Source organism: Sander lucioperca, chromosome 18 (genome assembly GCF_008315115.2).
Source record: "Sander lucioperca isolate FBNREF2018 chromosome 18, SLUC_FBN_1.2, whole genome shotgun sequence".
Taxonomy (NCBI): domain Eukaryota; kingdom Metazoa; phylum Chordata; class Actinopteri; order Perciformes; family Percidae; genus Sander; species Sander lucioperca.
This window is the reverse complement of record NC_050190.1, coordinates 12,199,979-12,226,300: the sequence shown is the minus strand read 5'-3', so window position 1 is coordinate 12,226,300 and position 26,322 is coordinate 12,199,979. Positions and strand designations below refer to the sequence as shown.

Below are 26,322 nucleotides of genomic sequence, written 5' to 3'. Positions count from 1 at the left end.
GTGCGCGCTCGTGCGCGCTCTGTGACAAATAATGCGGAACTTATGCCTCCTCGTTGACATGTCTATGTTGTGGCTTCCTTACTGAAACTACACTTTTTGAAACAGCTTCACACACCGAGACAGCGGAGCGTTGTGGGGGCTGACAGTACAGTAGGACTAATGTCTGTGCTGTGAGGCAGGAGACTGTGGGGATGAATGTAACTGAGCGTAGAAATCAAATTAGAGTGTAATTTTAACTATGACTTTATTAACGTTACAGCATTTTTGTTGGTTAGTGTTGATGTGAAGTGGGCGTGACTGTTTTTCTCGTTTTATTTTTTTCGCTTCGTGAGTGCTCTTTACTTTCCGCGTGAGGCTAAACAAGCTTAATAAACATGAAGTTTAATGGTTATCTGAAGCTCCGGATCGGCGAGGCGGTGGACCTGAAACCGACAACCTTCTCCCTCCGCCACTCTGTCATCTTCAACAAAGCATCTCCAGCCCTGGACCCGTACATTGTGGTGAAGGTGGACGACTTCAAAATTGGACAAACTCTCACCAAACAGAAAACCAACACGCCGACGTTCAACGAGGAGTTCTGCCTCAACGTGAACGATGGGAAACAAATCGAGATGGCAGTTTTCCACGACACTCCAATCGGATATGATGACTTTGTGGCCAACTGCATCATTCAGTTTGAGGACCTCATCAAAACCTCCAACACAGAAGAGACTTTCGAGGGATGGGTGAGTAAAAAGTAAACCTATCAAGAGTGTTAAACAATTAGGCTATGTAAACATGTTTTCCAACTATCATTACCCTAATTATGTTCCCCACCCTGGGGCCCCTCTTGACCCGCAATCCCCACCCTTGCCAAGAGGGTAGGAGTGGGCAATACCATAACATTTGGTTTCAGTCTATTACATACATGCATTTATTTGAGAGTTTTAGTTACTTTACAGATTCAGATGTAATGTGAGATGTGCCATTCTGCATGATGAGTACTTTTACTTTTGGTACCTAAAGTATATTTTGATGCTAATACTTAATGTACTTTTGCTCAAGTAAGATTTTTAATGCAGGACTTTTACTTGGAACTGTACATTTACACTGTGGTATTGTTACTTTTACTTGGGTACAAGATCTGAATACTTCTTCCACCATTGATTAAAACAAAAGACAGTAAACTAGATCTACAAGCAGTTATACGGGGTCCGAGCACCCTGGTGCAACTCTGAACCAAAGCTGTACGCGGAGTATAAGGTCATCTCAGAATATAGCTTATTAATAGTATTGATACATTGGGTATTGATCCGCCCACCCCTATCAGAGACCCAGACACCAATCAGTACTTATATGATAACAATACAAATTAACTTGTGCTATTATTTTAAAAACAACTTAATTGAGGAATATGTCCTATGTGAGCACACTAGCAATACATACAAAACGTAGGTGAAAGAAAGTGAAGAAGATTTTTAGGACCCCTTGGGTCTGGGGACCTTGACAAGTGGCCCACTTTGCTCTGATGGTAATCTAGTCTTGATAATAAGAACCAATACATCCATGGATGAATTACCAAATGGGCCTACTGGCCACAATCCTAAGGGCTTAATGAGTCAGGGGAGGCCTTAAACCCTTATCCAATCCAATGTGATATTTTATTATATCCTTTTTTTTCGGGTATTTTCTGGTAAAGGGACCTATTGTCTCAAAATCCACCCATGAATATATTAATAGTATTTTCCCATGTACTTCTCGACGAATACCGTATGTAGTTCCCATAGATAGATTTAGATTAAAAAGTCAACATAAAAAACGTCAGTAGTCATAAAAAGCTTTGCAAACTCCTTTTGGAACATCACAGGTACTCTACACTTTCTACACAGGAATATATTGTAGTTTTTCCCATGAGAGCTTTGGCACATGCTGAACAGTATTTGAGAGCAAAAGAGATATTATATTATGAGAGAAAACAAAACATGCTATGTAGCTCAGGGCGATGTCCACTACATATTTCACCGTCACTGTAGGTAACATTGCCATTTGTTTTCTGCCTGAAAACATCAACATTTCCTCGTATGCACAGGCTTTGTGTCTTAGTTTTGGCAGTATGTACCGGACAGGGACTGTTCATGCCATGCACTCATTGGCTCAATAGCTTTTACTGTGATCATAGACAAATGTGGTCTGCTACCACACACGCTGCTGCTGTGGCGAGGTGTTAATTCTGCTAGCAGAGTGCACAAACAGATGCACATTGCCCCTGCCTGCCCTGCACAGCATTTGACCTGCCTGTACAAACCAATGTATGGTGATAAAACCACCCACACTTTGCCTTCCTAATGCACACTTGAAGAAAATGGACCTCCTCAAAGCTCAGATTAAATGCCTAATGTTAAAGATCACATTAGTCTCACTTTTTTCAGATAAAACTGCTCCTTCAAACTGGAGTTTCCCTCTTCTTGCCTATTTTCATCCCTCTAGGACTATAAGCCACTGCAGGTGTTGGTGAATGTAACCTGAGCTGTCTCTGCCTGGAGCAGGCTAAGGTGGTATCGACTACATACCACAGAACTCTCATCACATGCAGACATATTCTCCTTCATCCCAATACAGCTTTTGTCAATTGAGCATGTTTTTCTGTTTTACTATTTGTCTAAACCTTCAGTTAATTAAATCACCCAGTGAGTTTAGCCTATACTATGAAGCAAAACACTTAATTTCACCAGTGAAATAACTTTACAAAGAAACATGTTTCAGAAGTAAATAAACTCAGCGTCCTGTGCCAGTAAGAACCTTACAGTAAAGTACGCGTAATATAAAACACATAGAAACACCTAACATTGTGTACCGAAGACAAATGTCTCAGTACCACAACTTTCTTTGTACACAAGTTAGTAACATTGTAGCATTGTATCCCTGACCATCCAAACACTTCGCAATACAGTGTGGCAAAGTCACAGTGGCATGGTGTTTGAGAGATGAGGCATTTACATACATTTTAAACATCTGCATTCATTGGATTTTCAACATAAATCCACAAGTACTTCAACAAACAAGCAAGTGAGGTGCACTTAAGAACATTCACGACAAGGCGCTATAATTATACTTTGCAAAACAACAAAGCAAATCTTTCCCCCTCTAGCATTTACATACATTTATGTATGTAAATGTGTGAAATGCATATACTTATGTAAGAAAAGATAGGTATTGATATCATTGATCATAATCAATTATGAATAAAAAAATTAACGTTAGAGCCAGCTTTGCACACATCTTCACCACGACCCCTAAACGCTGACAGGAAGTGGTGTGAAAGTGGAGCTAGGCTCACCCCGTTTTAGAAGTGATTAGTTGGCTTTCTCACTTTAAGACATGAGCTTGGAGTTGTTATCCGCTAGATCTGAACTGTTTTGTGCTTTGTTTCACAGTAGAAGTGCTGAAATAGTTTGTTTCACATGTGTGAGGCAGCAGAGACTGAGGAACAAGCCTTCACACGCCCACACTGCTGCTTATCACAGCGTTATTCCCTCTATCTGATCAGTGGCTCTTATCCAAATGTCTATTTTCACCCCTTCTATGCACACAGTCCTGTTTGATGCACTTAAACCCCACAAAATACTGAATCTCTTAGTTACTCAACTCTTTTTAACTTGAAATTATTGTCAGCACTGATATCATCTGTCTAGACATTCACCATATGCCATTTAGACACATGAGGCAAGTTTCCTTTGCCTCCCACCTCTTAACACTACATTGTGACATGTTTGACTCATTCTTTTGAACTCTGTAATTTTGCAATATGTCGACCATAATCATTATTGTGGTATCTGTACTGTTGGAGTTGTTTCTCAGGCTTTAAGTATGCCTAATCAAGTCCTTCTGAGGAGCATTGAAACTGAAAGTGGGTTAAATATGGTCCCTCAACATTTTCCAGCAAAGTGTACAGTACTGCTTGCTCGACTGAAACGGACCCCATCCCCTGTTTAAAAAAAAAAAAGAAAAAAAAAGAAGAACTTCCTCCTTTTGTGATACAGCATTAAGTGTTCTCCATCATGCTGCCTTCACCCACATCTAATGTATTTTAGATCAGATCGTCATCTGCTCCACCTTAATGGATAAGTTCACATCTTTTTCTGTCTGTCTTAAAACAATGCTAATATACCTGTATGCACATTGAAATAGTTATTAGCCACTAAATTGTTCCTCCTGTTCCTTTCTAAAGTATTTAGAAATATCCAATATATCCAATAGCCAATATCTACCAATGACTCTATACGTTTATATGGACATGTACATATTGTTTTAAGAAAGCCTTGAAAAAACGGGAACATATTCTTTAATTTGACTCGTTTTGTACAGCTGAGCTGTTTTATCGGAGGAGAGAGAAATTTCAGAAATGCATTGTAGCTCTTTAGTTCTTCTTGAGATGTGGCCAGAGTAAGCAAAGGTGAAAATACCAAAATAGCATCACAGAGGACAAGACACAGTTACTGTCCAGACAGTAGAATGAAACAAGACATGAGCAGGTAACCAAAAAAAGAAGAAGTTTGAGATGAAGTGAAATTAACTCTTCCATAAAATGAAAGTTTCACAATAAACGGCAAACTGAGTGGCCACAATTGACACCTAATGTGTCACTGTTTTGTGCTCAGAGAGTATTTTCCAGGCGGTGGTGTATGTGTAACAAAAATATTTCTTTATTTTAGAGTACAGTGACCTAAGTTTCCACTCAGTGGTTGTCACAGGAAGTATCTTGTTCTGTCTGCCCATTGCAAGCCATCTCTAGCCTCTTCTGTATGTGTAGAGCTTTTTAATGCATAGTCAGACATTAGTAAGTCATTACTCATAGCTTAGCATCAGATCACCACAACCTCTGCAACCAGCCCATCCTGCCAGACCTGTTTTGTTGTCTTTCTGCCACCTTGTCCCCCCGACATTACGTACACTCTGAAGAATGCAAGAATATGAAGTTACGTAGCTCCATTTTTCTCATACCAGAGCTGAAGGACTGATGCTCAAATGTCAGATACCGTCTCATATGCCTGTTTTAACTGTTATTGTAACTCAAGCACCAAAAACTCTTAGTTTAATAATAGAAGCATCGAATGTGCCATATATCTGATTTCCTTTTTGTTTAATATATGTTAGCTTGGGTTTAGGGGTGGGAAAAATAATCGATTCTTAGATGCATCGCGATTCTCTCTAGAACGATTTGATTATCGATTCTGATAAGTTAATAATCGATTATTTATTTTATTTAAGATTTTTTTTTATTTAAGGAAAAACATTTTTTTGTATATATATATATATATATATATATATATATATATATATATATATATATATATATATACAATATATATATATATATATACACATAATCTAATAAGACATACATAAAATAATTAGGCAAAACACATATAGGCTGTTCATCTACTTTATCACATGACATCTGACCACCTCATGTTTCATGTTCTAAGAAGCCAATGATCCACCTTTAAACATGACTGGGCCTCTGACATGGAAGATTACTGGGAGAGAAGGTGACTTTCACAAGCATGTTTAAGGCTTAAGCATGGAATGACTACAAAATAAAAACCTCAGTAGACAAAACATTTCATTAAAACTTGTGTGTGACAAATACTGTATATGTCAAAATCTAAGCTTTGTGTATCTGCTTTGTCTGGGAAGTGATTAGCAAACTCTGAGTAGCAAACTCACTCAAACTTAAAATCACGCATGGAAATGTACATTAAAAAATTGTTGCATCGAGATGCATCAATAATCGGTTTAGAATCGAATCGTTGGCCTCTGAATCGGAATTGAATTGAATCGTGAGGTGCCAAGAGATTCCCACCCCTACTTGGGTTACATATGTTTTTTATAATAAACTTGTCTTGCTCAATTGTAGTTCATCTTAATATCTGTCCGTACTGTTTCTGCTATTTTGAGTATGCAGAAATGTAATTGTTTGTTTGTGTGTTTACAGATGGACTTGGAGCCAGAGGGCAAGGTTTACATTCATATTACACTCACTGGATCCTTCACTGATGGTAAGGCTGCTACTATCGATGCAGCCCAGTACTTCTCCCCATGGAGAAACATCGCTCTTGCACTCCTCCTCTGTTTCTTTTTCACACCCTTATGCCAACTCAGTCACTCTCCTGTCTTTTCCAGTCTGAAACACTGCAAACTGTTTTGAATAATTATCTGTGAGCCATTAAATACCCAAAGTGCAACTATGTAATAATAGAGCCTCTGAGAATAGGTGTGTGACTCAAGTAGGTAAGTATGTGTCAGGTATGCTTGGTCTAGAGAATCTCCTGTGATGAGAGGTATGTTTGCTTCCCTCAGACGTCAGAGGACGTCAACATTGAGGACATCTGTAGCTTAGATATGTACGTGATCTTTTAACCAATGAGATGTAACCATTTAAATAAGACGACTTAAGGAAGTGACCTTGCAGGTTTTTTGAAGCAGAAGTCTGCTTACTACTGCGTACTCTGTTAAGTTCCCTTTTTTATCTGCTGCCATCATGCTTTATTGCCTGCAAACCTCATGAAACACTAATATTTAATTTATCTATAAAATACATGACAAAATATTAACATTGTTTCAGTTTCTTTCCCACTGTTGGAAACTAGCGTAACATTTTCAAAGATTGATCTTTTTGTTTTTAAATATTGCTGTTTTTATGATTTGAGTAGGTTAAGTTTTATTATATATGTATATTATCAAACTAAACTTTCAAAAGCACACTTCTCTGAAATGGCCTCTTATTTTGTTTTGTTTTTACCCCTCTTGACCTCCGCAGAGTCTACTGGAATGTTTGTTTTCCAGAAAAGCACCATACTGTCACAATACTACTAGCAAACATCACAATTCACTCAAGTGAAGAACAAGTACCTCAAATTTGTACTTAAGTACAGTACTTATACCACTGGATATTTTCAGAGTGCATATTATATCAGTTAGTGATTTGAAAGGTCACTATTGCTAAAATCCAGGTGACCAGGTGACCCGAAAAGCAGAAAAAGTTCTGAAATCGTCACATTATCTGTGTGCTGGTCAGCCTGGTCAGGGGGATGGCTGAATGGCTGCAAACAGCACTGAGTAATGAAAGCTGCCAGCTGCCAAATATAAAAGAAATTACAAACTCATACTGATTGCCAGTGAATGCACCATTCTGGCAAACAGACCATAGAGTATTGTAATGAGAAGAAGTATTCAACAAGGCTGTGTAATAATACATAAGTATTGACCTGCTTTAGTCAATATGCACTTTAAACTTCAATTTAATGCAAACAAAAACAAAAATCCTTGTTGAAGCAAATATTTTTGGTGCGACGCAACAAATTCGGTCTATCCGATACGATAGACTATCGACCTTTTACAGAGAAAAACTAAGTAGTTGGGCATATGATAGAGGTTTTCAGTGTACAAAAGCACTGTGTAAAGACTGTAAAGCCCTCTCTTCACACTTCTACCACAAAAATATCTGTTTGCAGGGGGATGGCGGGGGCTCAGCAAACATGTTTCCGTAATGCATGGTGGTTTTCATCTCAAAAATAGTTCCACTACGCGTTCATCTAGCTAGAACATATAAAGCCAAGCCACGCAGTTGTGCACAAAGGTATATAGATATGCACATACATTTACACAATACAATATTAATTAACATCATTCTGAAATAATTAGTTAAATTATTGATTTATTGATCAAATGAAAATTCACTAACAACAATTTCCATCATCGATTTGCTGTTTAGTCATTTATCAAGCAAGCATGCCAAACATTTGCTTGTTCCAGCTTTTGAAATGTGAAAAATTTTCTTTTAGGTGTTTAATGTCATTCTAAATTGTGCCCCTTTAAGAATTATACCCTTTTACATTAATCTGATGGTGCCTAAGTCATTTTATGAAAAAGTCACATAAAACAAAATAGTTTTTCTGGAATCAGAATATTTTAAGTTGAAGTGGTCGAACAGCTGCCTATTTAAACCTCCAGCAAATATGGAACAACTAGTATTGTAGTTGTCATTCAGAGCTCTACACCAATGCCTGTGGGAACTATCTAGCCCTTTATCTGCTTAGTGCTCCACCGTTCACCAGCTGGTTGCTAAATGTGTCCGTCTACTGTTCGGTGCTGAGCAGGTAGTGCACAGTGAAAACATAGCTGAAAACAGTTGCCTGTTGTAGCCAAAAATGTCGCAATGAGAGCGAACCAAAAAGATGAGCTAAAAGATGTTATTGAGCTCGTTAGAGTCAGGTGGTAATTCTTTGTGGGTTTGTCACAACAAGTGACCCCCTTTCACATACAAGTAGTGATGTGATCCATTGTTAATATAGAGATACTAATTAAAGCTGCTTTAAAGAAATCCTGCAACATGATAAGTTATCCATTCTACATATTTATGTTTTTTAAAACCGTAGCTCTTATGGTACAGTATTGGGTCTAGGAATTAGTCTATGGATTTCTGACTCATTGCATTTGTTGCGCTCATTTTGTTTGAGCACGAACTTTCTGCTTTTCTGTCAGATGACGCCATAGTGAAAGAAAAGACCTTTAAGCAGTTTACAAGGAAGCGACAGGGGGCTGTGAGACGGAGGATCCACCAGGTCAACGGACACAAGTTCATGTCTACTTTTCTCCGTCAACCCACCTTCTGTTTCCACTGCAGAGAGTTCATCTGGTGAGAAAGTCAAGCAAAGGCGAACCACTAGAGCCTGCACGTAGTATCTGTGTGGACTGTAAACTGGATCTGATTTAGTCTCTTTCTGTTCATAGGGGTGTTTTTGGAAAGCAGGGTTACCAGTGCCAAGGTGAGCAGACCTTATTTTCTGTTTCTGCCACAGTTACTTAAACATACAGACATGAGTTACGAGTTTGACAATAAGCGGTTGTTTTTCTCCAGTGTGTACCTGTGTGGTTCACAAACGATGCCACCAGCACGTCGTCACTGTGTGTCCACGCATGAAGAAGACGGAAAAAGAACAGGTAATAACAGTTTTACTGTCAGATAAGACACAACACTCCTACTGTACACAGCATAAAAATGCTGTTAGGACAGAGGGATTTCTTGTCACTACAGATCATCAGATTAATAACAAAGTAATCAGTTAACACACACACACACACGCACACACACACACACACACACACACACACACACACACACACACACACACACCTCTGATTAACACCTGCAGTGATCAGCAGACTGTACAGGTTCCTGTTTCTGTGTTGAGCTGGTCACTGAGCCAGAACACTATACTTCTCCACGCATGCTTGTTGCATTTTCACATGTTTCTATAAATACATCTATGATTGTTTTAGCATTTGAAAATGTCATTTTTGCTCTCTCTTACTATATTTTGCTGAGCATTACAAGTTTCTCTTCCTTTTGGAAGTTCAGAGAAAAGCAAATGCTGCAATAAACAGAATGTCCCCCCCATGACAAAAATAGAAACTAAATATTAAACATACTTAGAATATGTTCATGCATGGTTGAACATACATAGTTTACAGTATGTCTTCTCTTCATAGCCCATAAACCAAGGCTTCAGCATCAACGTCCCTCACAAGTTCAACATCCACAACTACAAGTCGCCCACCTTCTGTGACCACTGTGGCTCACTGCTGTGGGGAATAGTCAGGCAGGGGCTGCACTGCAAAAGTAAGACCTGTGTAAACATTTGTCTTTCAAAATCAGGATCTCAAATGTCCTCATTTGTCTTTTATTGAGTGCTCCTGTCTGTGTGGTTTCTCTCTCCAGTCTGTAAAATGAACGTTCATATCAGGTGCAGAGGCAACGTCGCTCCCAACTGTGGGGTCAACAGTGTGGAACTGGCCAATAAGCTTGCAGAGATGGGTCTGCAGGCTGGAGGACTCTCTAAACGCAACTCAGTGGTACAAAGGCTTAGTTTTACAGAACAAGTCAAATCTGTGTTAATTTTACTCAAAAGTGGCTTTAATAAGACAGATCTTAGTGGGGTTTTATTTATTTGTTTTTTCACTGACAGGCCAAAGGTACAGGTCAGATGAGGGCGCCCACTGAAAGGAGGGAGAGTACGGACACTCAGCAGCAGACCCCTCGACTGGGCATCTCAGACTTCACGTTCCTTCAAGTCCTTGGCAAGGGCAGTTTTGGCAAGGTGGGAATCATGAGAGAGGATGATGAGAAATGCTCTCTGTAATGAAGTAATTAACCTAGGTGAACAACAAGGAAAATAGTAGAATCTGAGAATATGGTCAAGAGGCATTTAATTCAGAAATATTTCATAACTGGGGCGACCCCTAGCTGATCCAGTAGAGTGTGTGCCCCATGTAGGCTGAGTACCTGGCAGCAGCCTGGGGTTCCAATCCGACCTGTGGCCCTTTGCTGCGTGTCATCCCCTCTATCTCTGTCCCCCTTTCCTGTCTATAACTATCTAATTAAATAAAAAAAACCCAAAAAAGATCTTTTAAAAAAAAATTATTTAATAACTATTTTCAAAAGATTTTGTAACATAAAGCATATCAGTTAGCACTTTCATCACTAAAATACATTTGCTTAAAAAGATAAACCTCATCTATTCTGATAGGATTTGTATTTAAGTGATGCTGAATTTGGAAAAACCTGTGAAATCTATCGTACTCTGTGTATGTTGTTTCTGCAGGTGATGCTGACGAGACTTAACGGCAAAGATCGGGTTTTCGCAGTCAAGGTGTTGAAGAAGGACATCATTTTGCAGGATGATGATGTTGAATGTACCATGACTGAAAAGAGGGTGCTGTCACTGGCCGGCTGTCACCCCTACCTCACACAGTTGTTTTGCTGCTTCCAGACGCCGGTCAGTACTCTGCTCATGCACTTGTATCACAATACAGTAAGCTTTTAATGTGCATTTGGCAATTTAACACAGGTAATGTTTTAATCTTAGACCAAATACCATCTCCCTTGCCTTCCTGAAGAAAGTTGTGGCATAAATGAGTGCTGTTACTTGAAAAAAGCACATTGCAAACTAAGAGTGTGAAACTCTAAAACACCCTTTATCTGTTTTTGGAACATTCTTGGATGTAAGGATGCCTTCCCATCCTGAATTGCTAAAGATGAGGCTGCGCTGCATCTTTGAAATAATATGCAGTATTTTTCTTCTTCTTTCTTTCAGGTATTATGATTGTAGTTAACTTGCAAACAAGCACCTTGCAATGATCATTTAAAAACATGAAAGTCATTACCCAGTTTAAATACCTTGCATTATTCAAGATTAAATAACTTACTGCCATATCCACCACAGTTGATTTGGATTTTGTTTCGGTGCACTCAACAACAACAAACCATATAATCACATAGTACACACAAAAACACACGGCCACAATTACAATACATTATCAATACAGTAGTGCAATCATGTGGTTCATATCCTTAAAGTGACAAGTTAAAGTATTGGCATGTTACTTTTCAAAATACCACTTTTCTAATACCACAGTTTTTACAGTGATGTCTTATAAGTCTTTATATCCTTTAGATATTTCTTCTAAGCGCCACAGTACTTTGGTAGTCTAGTTTGGCATGTGGCATAGTTTCCATTCTTACAACCCTGCTTACCAATCAATATACTGTAAATACAATAAATAAATGCATATTATGAATGTTAGTAAATAGCATGCCATTCATTTGAGTGAAATATCATGTATGACTCCTGACACTGTTGTCAGGTCTATTAATTTGGACCTTCACATATTGCTTTAGTTTCCTCTTAGTACAAAATGGCTAAGGACGTTGATTTCTCTTGTATACTAACCACAGAAACGGCACAGTAAGACACACTGTAGTGTATACAGTTAATAGTGTGGAATTAGTACACAGCATTGTAATGCGTACAATGGTCAGCAAGGTGGCAGCAGTTTTCCAATGTTGTGCCTGAGAGGGTGTCAGGAAGTGAAGGAAGCTCAGCTGGCAGAGCTGTTCTTCTTGCACAGACAGGACACTTCTAATCTGCTTTCGTTGTTTGAACCGCCATTGACCTACTTCACTTTGGATTAAAATAAAGCAGCACGAAGTGAAGTATTGACTCAATGACACTGCTCCCCTGACCCATTCAAACCCACACATAATCAAAGAATATCCTTTGTTCCACCACTGCACCTTTCACTTTTTTTAAGGTATCTCGTCGCCCTTTTCCTTAGCAGGTCATCATTATAAATTACTTGACATTTTCTCCAGAAAGCACCTCGAAACATTTCTACAATTTTGCATCAATTACAAACTTTTCTCCAGTGTGATTTTTGAAGTGTGAGTAGGTATGGAAAGAGTGGGAGAGGCGATGAGGGGCGATGTGTTGCGCCTGTGGTGAGGTGGAGTGGGCACGTTTTTTCTTCTACCAAATGCTGTATTTGGAAAACTGTCGTTCAACACGGCAATTAATCATCAGATGCTCATCTTAAACATTTAGCAGCAAATTAAATCCAATCTCACATCGCTAGACATCTAGCTCATCAAGTTCACAAATTAAATTAGTAAACTTTGGAAATCCCAGAGGCAGCAATCATTGGCTCTGAATCCCTTTACAGCTATGCCGCACACAGAGTGTTGCCTGCTTTACTTGTGCAGCACATTCTTATTAAACATTATACATCTCATGGTAAATACATGACCACTCTAAACCACAGAGCAGTTAAACGGAGTCAGCTGTGGCTGAATGTCCTGATCACTTCAGGAAGCTTTATAAGAAGATCTGCACATCACATTCTCCTGCCGTGTTTTTTTCGTCCCTCTAGGCTCTCATTTTCTAGATCACATCTCAACCATAGCCGGTAATGAGAGAGAAAGATTTATGGGTTTGATCAGTATTTCTTTTGCCCCGCTGACTTTCAACTTCGGTTAGTTGCACAGGAATCCATTAAACAGACATGTGAAATTTATGAGAAGCAGACATGTATCATCCTTGAAGCAATCTCAGCATGTTCATGGTCATGGGCTTTTGGACTGTAATAACATGGGAGCCTCTGTGAGGCTAGTGTGGTTTGTGTGCACATGTGTAATTGTCATCTCCTTCCTTTTGCAGGACCGTCTCTTCTTTGTGATGGAGTTTGTGAATGGTGGTGATCTTATGTTCCACATTCAGAAATCCAGGAAGTTTGAAGAGCCGAGAGCACGTTTCTACACAGCAGAGATCACCTCCGCTCTCATGTTTCTGCATAGCAAAGGCATCATCTACAGGTCTGAGCAACACAAATAATAATGGTCTTTGCTGTGCCAAATAGAGTAGAACATATTTGTGCACAGAAAGGTCTCCAAAGCTTTATGTAATAGTCTACTGCAGTAAGTCTCCTGAGTCCTAAAATGAGTCCTAAAATAGTAGTTTAAAGAATGTAATATTGTTGTTTACAAATTAATTTCAGTTTACTTGTCTGTCATTGGCGAATTGTCTAACTTTATTGAAAGTAAAATACAAAATCTATGGAATACCCTATTAAGATGGCTGCGTTAACTGTGTTTATTCAGCCATTATTTCCTCACTTCTTATTTGATCAACATCAGTGCAGTTTTTGAAGCCATCAATCATATGCTGAGTTTGCCCCTGTGGTTTTATCATCATCTCAGTCTCCTCTCAAAACTAGTGTTATCCCTTCATTATTTTTTCCCATTAAAATTCTTCAAGCAGCTCTTGCAGCGTAGTGTGTTGCAGCCAGTGACTTGGGCTGTACATCCAAATGTTCAGTTTTAAGCTCATTATGACCTGTATTTTCCTCAAGGCCCATACCATATAATAGCAAGCACAGTGTAACAACAGATTGCCAAAGAGTGCTTGCTACAACAGCATGGTTACATTTTGTGTGAACCACACTCTTAATGATATAATTTAAAGTTCAGATTTTAATAAGATATTTGAGGATATTCTTTTAAACCCTTTTAGGATGCTGTTATATACTTGCAGGGAGTAGGGTGGCAGAGCAGTGTACTCGCTGCCAGTGCATGATGATAAGGAAGGGGGCATCATGTGCACTAAATCCTGAGTTATATTTAGTGGTCCAAGTGTTCTATGTCAGCCTGCACCACATAGCATGACTGTTAGCTGAAGAGGTCACACGCAGTTTGCATGCTACAACAAAAATAAGGAGCCAAAGAGCAGCTTGCACATCAGGCCACTGTAAGAAGAGCAGAGCTCATGCTGCCTGCTTAAAATAAGGCTGTAGCCTCGGTCACTGTGTTGTGTAATATGCACATCTTCTACTAGATATCTCTCTAGATATATTTCTCTTAGCTTGATGTGAAGCTTTGCTTTGAAGCTTCTCAGTTGATGAAGCAGTTTAAAGATGTGTTTTTTAAAACGCTCTGGTTATTCATGATATAAAACACATCTAGTTTTGTTGAGGACTAAATTTCAAAGTGTCGGAACCCAGGCTGGCTGACTTTTAACAATTGTTTAGTCTGCAGGGGGTAAACATAGTATCATGAACAGCTGCTCAATGTCATGCAATCCAGTACAAAGACCTGCAATAAGCACTGCCTTTATGAGGCTGAGTTGTGTTGGCACTGTGCCAGACAGGTGTTGTATTGTGGTGTCTATTTTTTTTGTCTCTACCATGTTAGCGAACAAATCATATTAGGAGGGAACAAAATATTTAAAAAAATCCAATAACTTTATCCAAAATCTTGTTTTAAGAGTGTTTTAATTAATCTTGTATAACAAGACAATGCTAAATTGTGACTAGAACAACAGTGGTTTAACCTTAAGTTGATGTGTATTTGTATAAATTTCAGAATGCCATTGTAGTTTGTCCAGATGTATTTTTACTCTCTAACCTCCATCAGAAAAAAAAAACCTGTTACAGTATGTGCGTCATAGTGTTTGTCAGCACTTCCTCTTCTCTTTTTTGGAAATTTTAAATTAGTGCAACTCTATCCTTCACCCAGTTCTTGTAATGTGATAAAGTTAAGTACCTCAATATTGTGGATAGCACACTGCTATGCCACTGTCTGACTGACCCACGTCCGATAAAAGAGGTTCAAAGTCCAAGTCAGACTTGTCTTTCCGGTATGTTGAGGTAGGTGGATGGAGTACAATAACACTAGTCGCAAAGGGTTATTTGCATAGTGATGTGTGATCCTGTGTAGCTCAGTGATGACAGCATGGTAGTAAAATCATTCATTTCTCAGTGGACACATTCATACTGGAATATATTCACCAATAGTACTGGAAAGGGCTTTGGAGCATGAAAATGTTTGCGAAATAGCAGAACTGGCTATATATCACAGACACCCACTTAAACATAAATCCACAGTTTTGGTGTTCTATTTGTATTAAGCCCTTACATGCTCTAAACTGTGTACTGTGCGGCTGAGTGGTCTTGATAAGTAACCATCAGAGTTGCTCTCTTTTGGCTCGTTTGTTAGACTGCGAGGATAGTCACCCTGAATATGTGAGTCACTGTTACACAATCGGCTTACGTTGGAAAAGAGCAAACCAGATTAATCAAACCAAAACCAGTTTTGCTTGACCAACAGTCTAACTTTCTTTTTTCATTCAGAATTTCTGTGTTTTTGTATTTGTCATCCTGTTTGAGAAAATCACTCAGGATCCTCCTTAGTTCTTTTTTTTGCTGAAAGAAACAGGAAAAAAAATAAATCTGTTCCTTTTAAAAAGTTGTATGCATCTCCCAAATGTTGTAATTTATCCTCAGCATCACCCTGTGCTATTACATAGTATCTCCTATCCAGCTTCAGTCAATTTCTGTAAAATGACCTTGGACTAAACTTGGATCACCTAATTAGAGCTTAACTCCAGAGCTCACAGTCTGTAAGTTTAAGCTCTCTGTCAGATGACAAAGCACCAGCTGACATGAACACAGAGGAGATCTTTTCCATCGTTTTGTTAGGCAGGCACCCACATGCACAAACGGCTCTGGGGAAGAGACTTCCACTGATATTACAATACATTTTCTTTTCAATTCAATTAATAATAAGACATTATATAATCGCTTTGTGGAGACTTAGGAGGTTGTATATTATAAGTGAGTAATTATTATGCCGACATGGTCATTCATCAGTTCCACAACACAGCACACTGACATTTTTTTCAATCTAATAACCTTAGTAATAAAAAAAGTGTGATGGAATAAAGTAAAACAGGGTAGCTGGGGAGTAATTCCACCTAGCTCTTCTGTAGGTCCTTTAGGGATACAATTTTTAATTTGATAATAAAAGCAAAATTATTAATTTCAGCGGTTAAATCTCCAAAATCACAAATCACATTTGCTTAACACATTTTTTAACAACATACAAAACATACAACTTGCAACATGAATAGCCCCCCCCACCCCCTTTTGTCATCACCTGCCACCCAGACAAAAATCAAGAAAAGATGACATAGTAACTACAATATTCAAGACCATTCAACAAAATAGTAACAAAATAGACAGTAAACCAAATAAACATATGTATAAATGACAACACCATAAGCCCATCCCAAATTGCATAAGTAATCATTAACAAAATAATAACAGTAGTATAACTCTAACTTAATTTACTCAGTACATGTTATCATATCTGATTTCCAATGCTGTAAGAATATGTTCTAAAAAAGAAAAACAATACATGTAGCTCAGGTTTAGCCTCGCCTGGATTCAGAATAAATATTCAGATCACTTTTTCCTTCTTGCCAGCCTAAGTGGTCATCTGACTCTTCTTGGCTGCCATTGAACGGTTAGGGAGTTTCAGCACAGAAGCTTCACAGTCGTTAGAACCTTCTCTTTCTGTCTCGCCACAAATGTCTACCTCCATCAGATAAAATTAGAAACAACACCAACAGGGTGCGACTGGAGACTGAGCACAAACTTGACATTTTAGCAGATGTTGGCACCAGTTGGACTTTGTTGGCTTATTAGCTTCCAGCTGTTACTATTTCCCATTCATGTCATCTGGATAACAATGCCCCACCACAAATATCTTATTTTCTGTTTCTTTCTGTGTTCGTCTTGCCTTTCAGGGATCTAAAATTGGACAATGTTCTTCTTGACAAAGACGGTCACTGTAAACTGGCGGACTTTGGCATGTGCAAAGAGGGCATATTTGAAGGCGTGGCCACAGGAACTTTCTGTGGGACCCCGGATTACATTGCCCCTGAGGTCAGTTTCTACTATGTGCTTAACAAACATACTGTAACTTTATACACATACAGTTTCAGACCCATATCTACTAATAATGACAGACATTTGGATCCATTATCCACCCAACCTGTGAAACAGGACATTTTCATATATTTTGGTGCCATTTTATATATTTTAGTTTTTAACATTAACAGATTGTAGCAAAAAATAAATTCAAACACATTTAGCTTTCTGCAGCCCAGGTCGTCTGAGTTCATATGATGCAGTTCCTAGTCCCATCCTCTCTCCCTCACACCACCTCACTATAAACAAACACTGTGGTCACTGCCCGTCACTCCAAACTCCCTCCTGACTTACTGGAAGTCAGCGTACCTGTGAGGTCAGCTTGTGAAGGGCTCTGTTGACTTGACAAGCCCTGATCCCCTCATCAGAATGCACCTTTACAGACGTGCTTGGTTTTCATAATGAGGGATTAAGATAGTCTGTGTTCTCAAGTTTGATAGATTTTTCACTGACCAAAACTATGTGTGTCTGCATTTATGAAAGGCTTCTTTGCTGTCCTCAACAGTCAACACTTGCTCCTCAGTTTAGCCTCACTGGCAACACACTACTACACATGTCTACTAGCTGGACTTCATGGAGTGGTTTTAAATTTGCTGTAATGCTCTGTGCTGTGATGGTTAACTCTAATGGTATGCTGTGACATGTTTCCACAGATCCTGCAGGAGATGCTGTATGGGCCCTCTGTTGATTGGTGGGCTCTCGGGGTGCTACTGTATGAGATGCTGTCAGGACACGCTCCCTTTGAGGCTGAAAATGAAGATGACCTCTTTGAATCCATCCTCAATGAAGAGATTGTCTATGCGTCTTGGCTCAGCGCAGAGGCAGTGAATATACTCAAAGCTGTGAGTCTGTGTTTTTATAGTGGTTCATCCACTGCAAAAGTTGCATAATGGATAACAATGGATGAAAGCCAGGTGTTACTGTAGTCTGTCTTTTTGGCAGACATTTACCCTCCTCACCTTGCCTCTGTCTGACTTTTTCACATTACACAATTGCAGGAAATGTGTATGAAGCTTTTTAAAACGTAACTAATGATAGAGGAAATCAATGTCTCACTGGACTTGTGACCAGCAAAAAAAAACAATAACCAACATTTACTTAAGACCAATTCCCTGTATTACTGGACAGAGTAACATGAACCTGCATTGTGATATATTAAGACAGCAAAGGTTAAAACAGCTTTGCCCTAGATTTCTGTGATCAGGGTTTGTTATTTGTTGTCCTTCAGACTGACTGACACTCTTTGACTGCAGAGTGACTAGCAGCCCTATGTAGCTCTGGCAGCCAGCTGTTTGGCCCGGGTATCCTACATAACTATATTAAGGCATGGTCCACTGCCCAGCCACAGCACACAAACTATAAATATGATGACACTTCCTCTCTCCTCTCCTCCCCTCTTTGCACCCTGTTCTCCTCCTCTTATCTTGTTGTTATTCCAGCATGCTTGAGGTAGCACAGGACCATGATCTCCCCTGGTAATATGTGTCACTGCTGCCAGTGTCACACGTTATGTAAAGATACATGTTCTGTTGGTGTGAGTAGATTTGAACGCTGCTGCATTATTTATACTGAAGGTTGATCCGTTGCAAGGTTCTCCTCTTTCCTATAAGCAAGTTGATGGAGTTCAGTTGAGTTTGTTGAGAAAAAATAGTTTTTAATAATAACTTATTTTAGTGGTTTGTATAAAGATGCTCTATTAACAGGTGGACGTTGATTTTCAGATTAAGCTATTAATAAGGTCTGAAATAAATAATTACTTTAATTTTTGATTAATCGATTAATCATTTAATCTATATACTATCAGAAAACAGTATAAAATACAATGATCCCCTTACCCCCACCAATAAATTTCTGGAAGAAACTTGATACCGTAATTTGGCAGTATATTTGGAACCTAGGCTAAAATACTCTACCCTGCAACGTACCACAAACATGGGAGGCCTGGCCCTCCCCAACCTTAAAGTGTACCACAGAGCCTTTCAGCTACGGGCCCTCAGAGTGTGGATAGACCCCTCATCTACAGTCCCATGGAGAGAAATAGAGCAAAACCTCACTGGAAGTCTAAGACTGCAAGACCTTGCCTTTACAGGTGTGTGTCTAAAAAAGTGTATGCTAGCCTATGGCCCTATTATCACCAACACATTGACCAACTTTAAACAAGTGGAGGAGCAACTACGCTACACCAATAAGTGGCATTTGAACATCCCAATTTGGCACAACATACACTTAATGTCTGGTAACAAATTGTTTATAACCAGTGGAGTGACAGAGGTATTTATACTCTAGACCAGCTATTCAATGATGAAGGTATGTTAAGTTTTGAAGACCTGAGAGCTAGCTTTGAGGACCCTAAGACATCCTTCTTCCTTTATCTTCGCTTAAGATCAGCCCTAAAATGTTATGGAGTGCCATGGGGGAACAGTCTTGAGATGCACCCAATCATTAAATGGCTTGTTGATTCTCCTGTGAGAGGATTAGTGTCCAGGATTTGTGCTAAACTGATGCAAGTATCCGTAGGAGAACTCCCAATAGTAAAGAAATGCCCCGAAGGGAACGTAATTAATTGGGAGACAGTTTGGGACAACATTTCCCACTGTTCCAAGAACCCAAATCACCAGCAGATCCACTTCAACATATGCCATAGGACATATTGGACTCCTCAGAAGAGATAAGTCTCTAAAGTCATTCCTACTCCCTATTGCACGTTCTGCCAACCTGAACAAACTGGAACTTTCCTGCATATAGTCTGGGAGTGTGAACAGGTGCATGAGTTTTGGAATAAAACAACATCAATAATATCTGATGTGATAGGATGTTGAATTCCTACTGACCCAATTGTTTTGTTACTCAATGATGACTCTAAATTACACCTACTTGGGAGACAGAAGAAAATTTGGATAGCTGGCTCAACCACGACCAAGAAAATGATAGCTCAGCGCTGGCTCCCCCACACTCGCTTTGTAAAAAACAGTGGTTGGCATATTTTCTAGACATAGTTATGCTTGAGCTCTCTGCAGCAAGGATTAACAAAGCCAAATCATCAACTATAGACCTATGGAAAAATGCAGCAGCACAAGTTATCAGTCCTAATGACCTCAGCATCACAAGAATTAGAGGAGAGTGACTAGGAAAGGTGTGATTTCTGTTTTTGTTTTTGTTTATTTGTTTGTTTTTGTTTTCCTCGAGACTGCAGAGGGTGGGGGGTGGGAGAGGGTTGTTGTTCTTGTTCAATTGTGTTTGTCTGTTCTGTATGTTTAAAAATATAAAATCAATAAAAAATTGATCTTAAAAAAAAAGAAAACAGTATAAAATGTCATCACAATTTCTCAGAGCCCAAAGTGATGTCCTCAAATTGCTTCTTTTGTCCAACAAACACTCCAAAACCCAAATATGTTTGAGTTACACTGATATAAAACACCCCCAAATTGCAGCACATATTTGATATTTATGCTTTATAGATTACTTAAATGAGATGATGATGATACATTTATTAATTTTCTGCCAGTTGCCGCATGAATAATCCACAAAGTTTTAGCACTAGTATTAATTTCGGATTGCTTTGTGTGTTTCTGCTGGTGTAGTGCAGAATGGCTTCTTCATGTAGAAATGCCGACATGGCAGGTCTGGTGCTGAGGATGGCACAGCTGACGTGTAGCCATGGAAAGATGGCATCAGCGTGCAGTAGTTTTTCTTAAGTTTTGTGGTCTGTGAGCTCCTGAACTGATTGACCCCTGCTGGTCTCTCAACCTCAGTTATTTCCACTTCAAGGGCCAGACTGATGTAATGGGATGGTTTAAAAAAAGAAAAAAACGTTTTAACCCATTAACTACAAATCACGCCATCAAAGTGATGCTCACAGCAACAAATCCCTGCATGCGAATGCATACACATAAAACTATGTTTCTTCCCCCAAAAAAGATGTCTTAATGTTAACAGCGATGTGTTACCCATGTCGATGCAGGATTCAAGTCTCTGCAAGTTGATTAATGTGGTGTTCTTGCATTAATTGACAACAATAGCTGACTAGACGCTGCTGCATCGATTTGTTTGTTTGATTTGTATGACGTCTCTCTAATCTTTCTCTTTCTCTATGAACTTAGTTTTGAAGAATCATGTGGTGTTGTTTAGGCCTCTGGTAGTTAATAATGTTTGGAGCTGATATAGCAAGACATATTGAGCTTTCCAATGACTTCGGGTTAATCTGGCCACTGTCACTGTGGAGACGGAGGCCCGTCAGTTTGTTGTACCCTAGTCTGAATGTCACCGCCAGCCCTTAGGTGTGCACAGACTCCTCCGCCAAGAGAGAGCTGTCCAAAACAAATTTTGTTTTTTTCAGTTTCTTCCCAGAGGCAAGTTAAAACAAAGTTTTTCAATTTAGAGTTTTGTTTGGACCTCTCCCTCTGGCCTCTACCACCCACCACTACTTCGGTGGCAGAGAAACAGTTGGAGTTCAACAGGTGATTCACTGTTCTATTGTTTTATTGTTTACAACACCAGGAAGTTAAGACACCATAGTGTTGCACTTTATTGAATCTGGCTGAACTCTCTACGACTTCAGCATTGTAGAAGATGCCAGATACAATCCAGGGTGTGTGTGGTTTTTTTTGTTTTTTTTGTGAGTTGGGAGGCGGGGATTGACTGGATGTCATCCTGGCTCGAGTCCAGTTTGGCATTACTCCCGAAAGATTCTGGTCTGATCTAGTTGAATAGCATGTCACATTTCCTCATTATGTACAGATCATAAATATTCTGCAGAAATTCACTGATTCCAAACTGTTCGATCCTAGTTTGTTGTTGTTGCTCTTATGTGTTATCTTGTCTAGATAATTACCTGATTTAAATTGTTTTCTTATTTAGTCTTAAGTGTCTGTAAATTCATCCATTTTTTGTTTTTTACAGTTCTTGACCAAAAACCCGGCCCGGCGTCTGGGCTGTGTGGCCTCAGAGGGTGGAGAAAGTGCTGTGACCAGCCACACCTTCTTCACTGGCATTGACTGGGAGAAACTGAATCGTAGAGAAATAGAGCCACCCTTCAAGCCCAGGATCGTAAGTCACATGAATGACTTAATTGATAGCATGATAGTGTGTGTGTGTGTTATAAATGATAATGAAGACACTGAGCAGACATTAAGCAGTGATTGACTTTGTCTTACCTTGCGGCTGCGACAGTGCTTTTTACTAAAATGTTGCTGCTGATGAATAATTCTTTATTAATCCCCTCCAGAAAACACCAGAAGACGTCAACAACTTTGACCCAGATTTTACTCAAGAAGAGCCCACCCTCACGCCCATTGATGACCCTCTGATCCCTTCCATCAACCAGGAGGAGTTTCGTAACTTCTCCTTCACCTCCCCTGAACTGCAGGAGAGCTAAGGGCCTCCTCATTGATTCGTCATTCATGCACTTTCACTCGTTCTCAGTGTCTGTGTCTTTGTCTCAGACAGCTCCCAGTGGTACGTGCAGTATGATGCTGTCACATTCCCCAGAGACATGAGGGTGCAAAGTGCCGAGGAATCAGCCAAACACATGCTCGACAAGAACCGGGGCTGCACCTGATGAACTCTTAAGCACGCTTGTAATTCCCGAAAAAGTGGCATGTGATCATCTTTTGAATGACATTTAGCTTTGACTATGTTACAGCTCGGTTGGGAGACATTCATGCAAGTGCCTGTGTGGAAATGGTGTATTTGACTAGTTGGTGTGTTGTAAACTTGTTTGACAAAGTAGTTTGTACAACCTCAGAATTTTATTGTACATTTTGCTGTAGATGAGTTCGCTTCTGGTTACTTTAAATGAAAAAGCACTTTTTGGAGCATAAGGGCATGGTTTGTGTTTCTTTGTTTTTTTGCTCTAGCACTTTCCAGAGAAAGGAAAAAATCCAAAGTTCGTTTTAACCGGCCTGGCAGAGATTCCCAGAAAAGTCCAGCTGCCAGTTAAAATCCGGGAAGGACTGAGTGAGCAGATGAAATAGTTTTTCAATGATGTGACCCTACTACTCATACTCACAGACCAACATATACTGGCTAAATGACATGAAAAATTTACAAGGATGATTTGTCTAAGTAGCTGCAGTCAGTTTCAGATAATAGGAGATGTGTATTATTTATTTATTGAACACACCCTTTAACAAAAACTTGGCATCCCTCTCAATAGTTTTCCATGTCATTTGATCAGCCAGGCATGTTGAGAATTATTCAACATTTTTATTTGAGGTAAAAGATCTGTGGTGATTCACACGGACTGTGAAATATCCAAAAGTTTTAAGATTACCCCACACAGTTGTCCGAGCCAGAAGAACAATGCTAGTAATATCGTGTTTGGCAATTGTCCGATTCAATTGAGTCTTGATGCATCTGAAGGTTTCTCAAGACTAACAGTCAGTCTGCTGCTCTCTGCTTACACACACACTCTCTTTCTCTCAACAAACACAGAGCCTTTGAAAGCTTCCAGCTCTGTGGGCAGACTGCTTGGGTAATGAGAGCTCACACGGGCATTTTCAAATGTGCAAATCCAAGAAAGTTATTGAATATTTTCCTTGCTTAGCACTTAACACCATCACTGTTAGAATATAAAATTAGGATGAGGTAGACAGAGGGAGATAACTAAAAACTTTAATCCTGTAGTACATTAACATGGCCAACATTAGTAGTTCATTTTATCATCGTAAACCAGTGGAGAATAAACAGGAAACCACACAGCGTTGTTGCTGTCGCCTTTGATAGAAACACGAAGACAAGAATCATGCTTTTGGGACACTTTGAGAAGCATGAACACAATACAGTATGTGTTGCTGGTAATATAAATTAAAAATGTTAAAACAACAAAGGAAAAAAAGAAACTTGCATTGAAAGGAATTTAGTGTTCTCTGTACTGAACCTGCCTAGACATGAACAGCCGACCTTACACAACGGAGATGGACTCTTCCTGTTAGTTTGAGGGCGGAAGTCTTCAGACTCAACACGACATCTGTTTATCTCCTCAGCCCCTTATCTTGTGGAGGATTGTGTGGCTAAATACTGTAAATTGGTGGCTTCAGATACAAAAATGCCTGTGTATAATCTGAAACTGAAAGCAGTTCTGCTATGCTTTTACAGCACAAAAGCTAATGCCAAGGTACGTTTACTTACAAAAACTACATTTTAACGAGTGGAGGCCAATACTGCAGCGAAGCTCTTCAGTCACTCACTCATCTTCAATCTCTGTTAAACAGCATTTCAACTCAAGAGTTAGAAGTGCATTGATCTCAGGGACTTAACAGCAGCCAACTAATCTACTTTAAGTTTTCTCTAACAAAGATGGGCGGTGTGTGCTATACAAAGAATGGGACATTGGATTAAATGACTTGTTTACCCATTAACGTGGCCCCGTTTGGCAGCTTTCCTCAGGGAATGTCTGAATGAGAGGAAAGATTGAATAGCCTTGTCTCAGCTTTCATTACTGAAACTTACTGATGGCTGCCAGCAGTATCTCTACACTGCTTGATTGAATCAGTGTTTGACCTCACTGTCCTGCCTGTATGATTGATAACCCCGAAAGTAGCAACAGATAATGAAAAAGACTCTACACAGCATCACCTATAGTGTGATTCCCTGTAGAAATCTAAATTTTTGTCACTTGTTGAAGTCTTTGTGCATCAACACAAAATAAGGTCTGTGAGTTCACGTACACACTCGGTACCTCATGTGTGGTTGTTACGTTAAATCATGGTTCCTACCCTGTGTAGGAATTGACTCACAAGCACAATCAAATCAGTTGATAATGCAATCTTGTACAACACAATCTTTCTTGTACATTTCAACGTTTCTCTTTCAAAGCTGTGTTAATTGTTTTGTTACACAGCAGAGAGTCCCTTCAGTGTCTTTGCCACAACAAAAACCTGTAGGTGCTCATATTTTTGTACACTATAGTACTCAAATACTAATCTCACAATGTTTGCTCTTGCAGAGATTACTGGCAGGGCTCAGAATATAACAGTGTTTGAGGTGGTACCATGTGCTCACCTTTCTGAAGTGACCAATAGCCTAGAAAAAGGTGTGGCTAGCACCTGAGACAACTTCCAGACAATTGTAAGGGTTATTCAGAATGACTAAATAAGTAAACATGAGTCATTTTTACAATGACCTGAAACACTCAATGTTGAATACAGACAGTCATTTCTGGTTAAGCGCAGCTACTAGCATATTATAAGAACCCGATGAATCCATATAGTATATGCTAAGCTTTTCACAGATTGTTTTAGTCACACACTGATTATAGGCCTACAAAATAAATTCACAAAGCTACACAATGCCTTCCTTTCTTTGTCCCTAAGTCAAAGTCTGCAGCTCTGACACACACATACACACACACACACACACACACACACAGACATGTTGTGCCACCCAGGCAACTGTTCTGGGAAGTGACAACCAAAGCTTTGCTTAAGTTTGCCATAGCCAGATGTAACAACCAACATTTAAAGGACTGTAAGGGAATATAGCAAAGAGGAAATTTAATGAGGAGTGAATTCTGAACAAAACACTGATTTTGGGGGTTTAATATGGGGGAAATAATGTTCCTAACATTTTTCTCTTCCAAAGCAAGAGCTGAATCACAGGCTATGTGTATAACTGCCAAACAGTGGTATGGGAGGAGGAGCCTGACTGGAGATACATTTCCAAACCACTTCAGGAAAATCACCAAAACCATCTGTAAGCCAGTGAGTGTGAAGTAGATTCTAGTTGAAATCCCTCAAATGCACACATCTTGGTAATGCTAAAATGCTATTTGTGCTGGGTACTGGAGAAAATATAAATCTAAAATCGTTAATCTTACTAACTTTCTAATTACAATTATATTAAAACACAATGTTTTTACATCACCGTGTAGAATACTGTACCACCCTGAAATTGCACTTTGCAGTAACATTGTGAAAGTGTTGGCAGTCTGGTGGAGTGAGGTGAAGACATACCAACCCAGAACATCACTTTCTCCTTTCTACGATGTGTAAAGTATGCACGCTGATTAAATTCACAACAATACACTTTAGCTTTTGAAAAAGGATCTGTCCATAAGTTTCATATTCTTGAAAATTGTATGCACAGTCAAAAATTAAACTTAAAAATATAAATGTTTTGGAAAGAGAGGGACATGCCACATGAGGAACTGGAGGGGGACAGGGCAAAGTCTATTTGGTGGAC

General features: G+C 39.3%; 1 protein-coding gene across 1 annotated transcript; it reads left to right on the top strand.

Annotated features, from left to right (window-relative positions):
* prkcha (protein kinase C, eta, a) lies at window positions 1-22,966 on the top strand. Its single transcript, XM_031278860.2, has 14 exons — window positions 1-725; window positions 5,975-6,038; window positions 8,524-8,677; window positions 8,773-8,807; window positions 8,900-8,982; window positions 9,532-9,661; window positions 9,761-9,894; window positions 10,008-10,139; window positions 10,644-10,817; window positions 13,035-13,189; window positions 16,959-17,097; window positions 17,796-17,984; window positions 22,042-22,188; window positions 22,367-22,966. The coding sequence occupies exons 1-14, from the start codon at window positions 375-377 to the stop codon at window positions 22,514-22,516; spliced, it is 2,037 nt and encodes a 678-aa protein (XP_031134720.1). The 5' UTR covers window positions 1-374; the 3' UTR covers window positions 22,517-22,966.
* Window positions 22,967-26,322: the final 3,356 nt, after the last annotated feature.

Bases quoted from the DNA above. Each gene is read 5' to 3' on its own strand.
- prkcha (XM_031278860.2), top strand. From the start codon at position 375: ATGAAGTTTAATGGTTATCTGAAGCTCCGGATCGGCGAGGCGGTGGAC. The intron at 726-5,974 runs GTGAGTAAAAAG...GTGTGTTTACAG, and splicing joins AAGAGACTTTCGAGGGATGG to ATGGACTTGGAGCCAGAGGG. The intron at 13,190-16,958 runs GTCTGAGCAACA...CTTGCCTTTCAG, and splicing joins AGCAAAGGCATCATCTACAG to GGATCTAAAATTGGACAATG.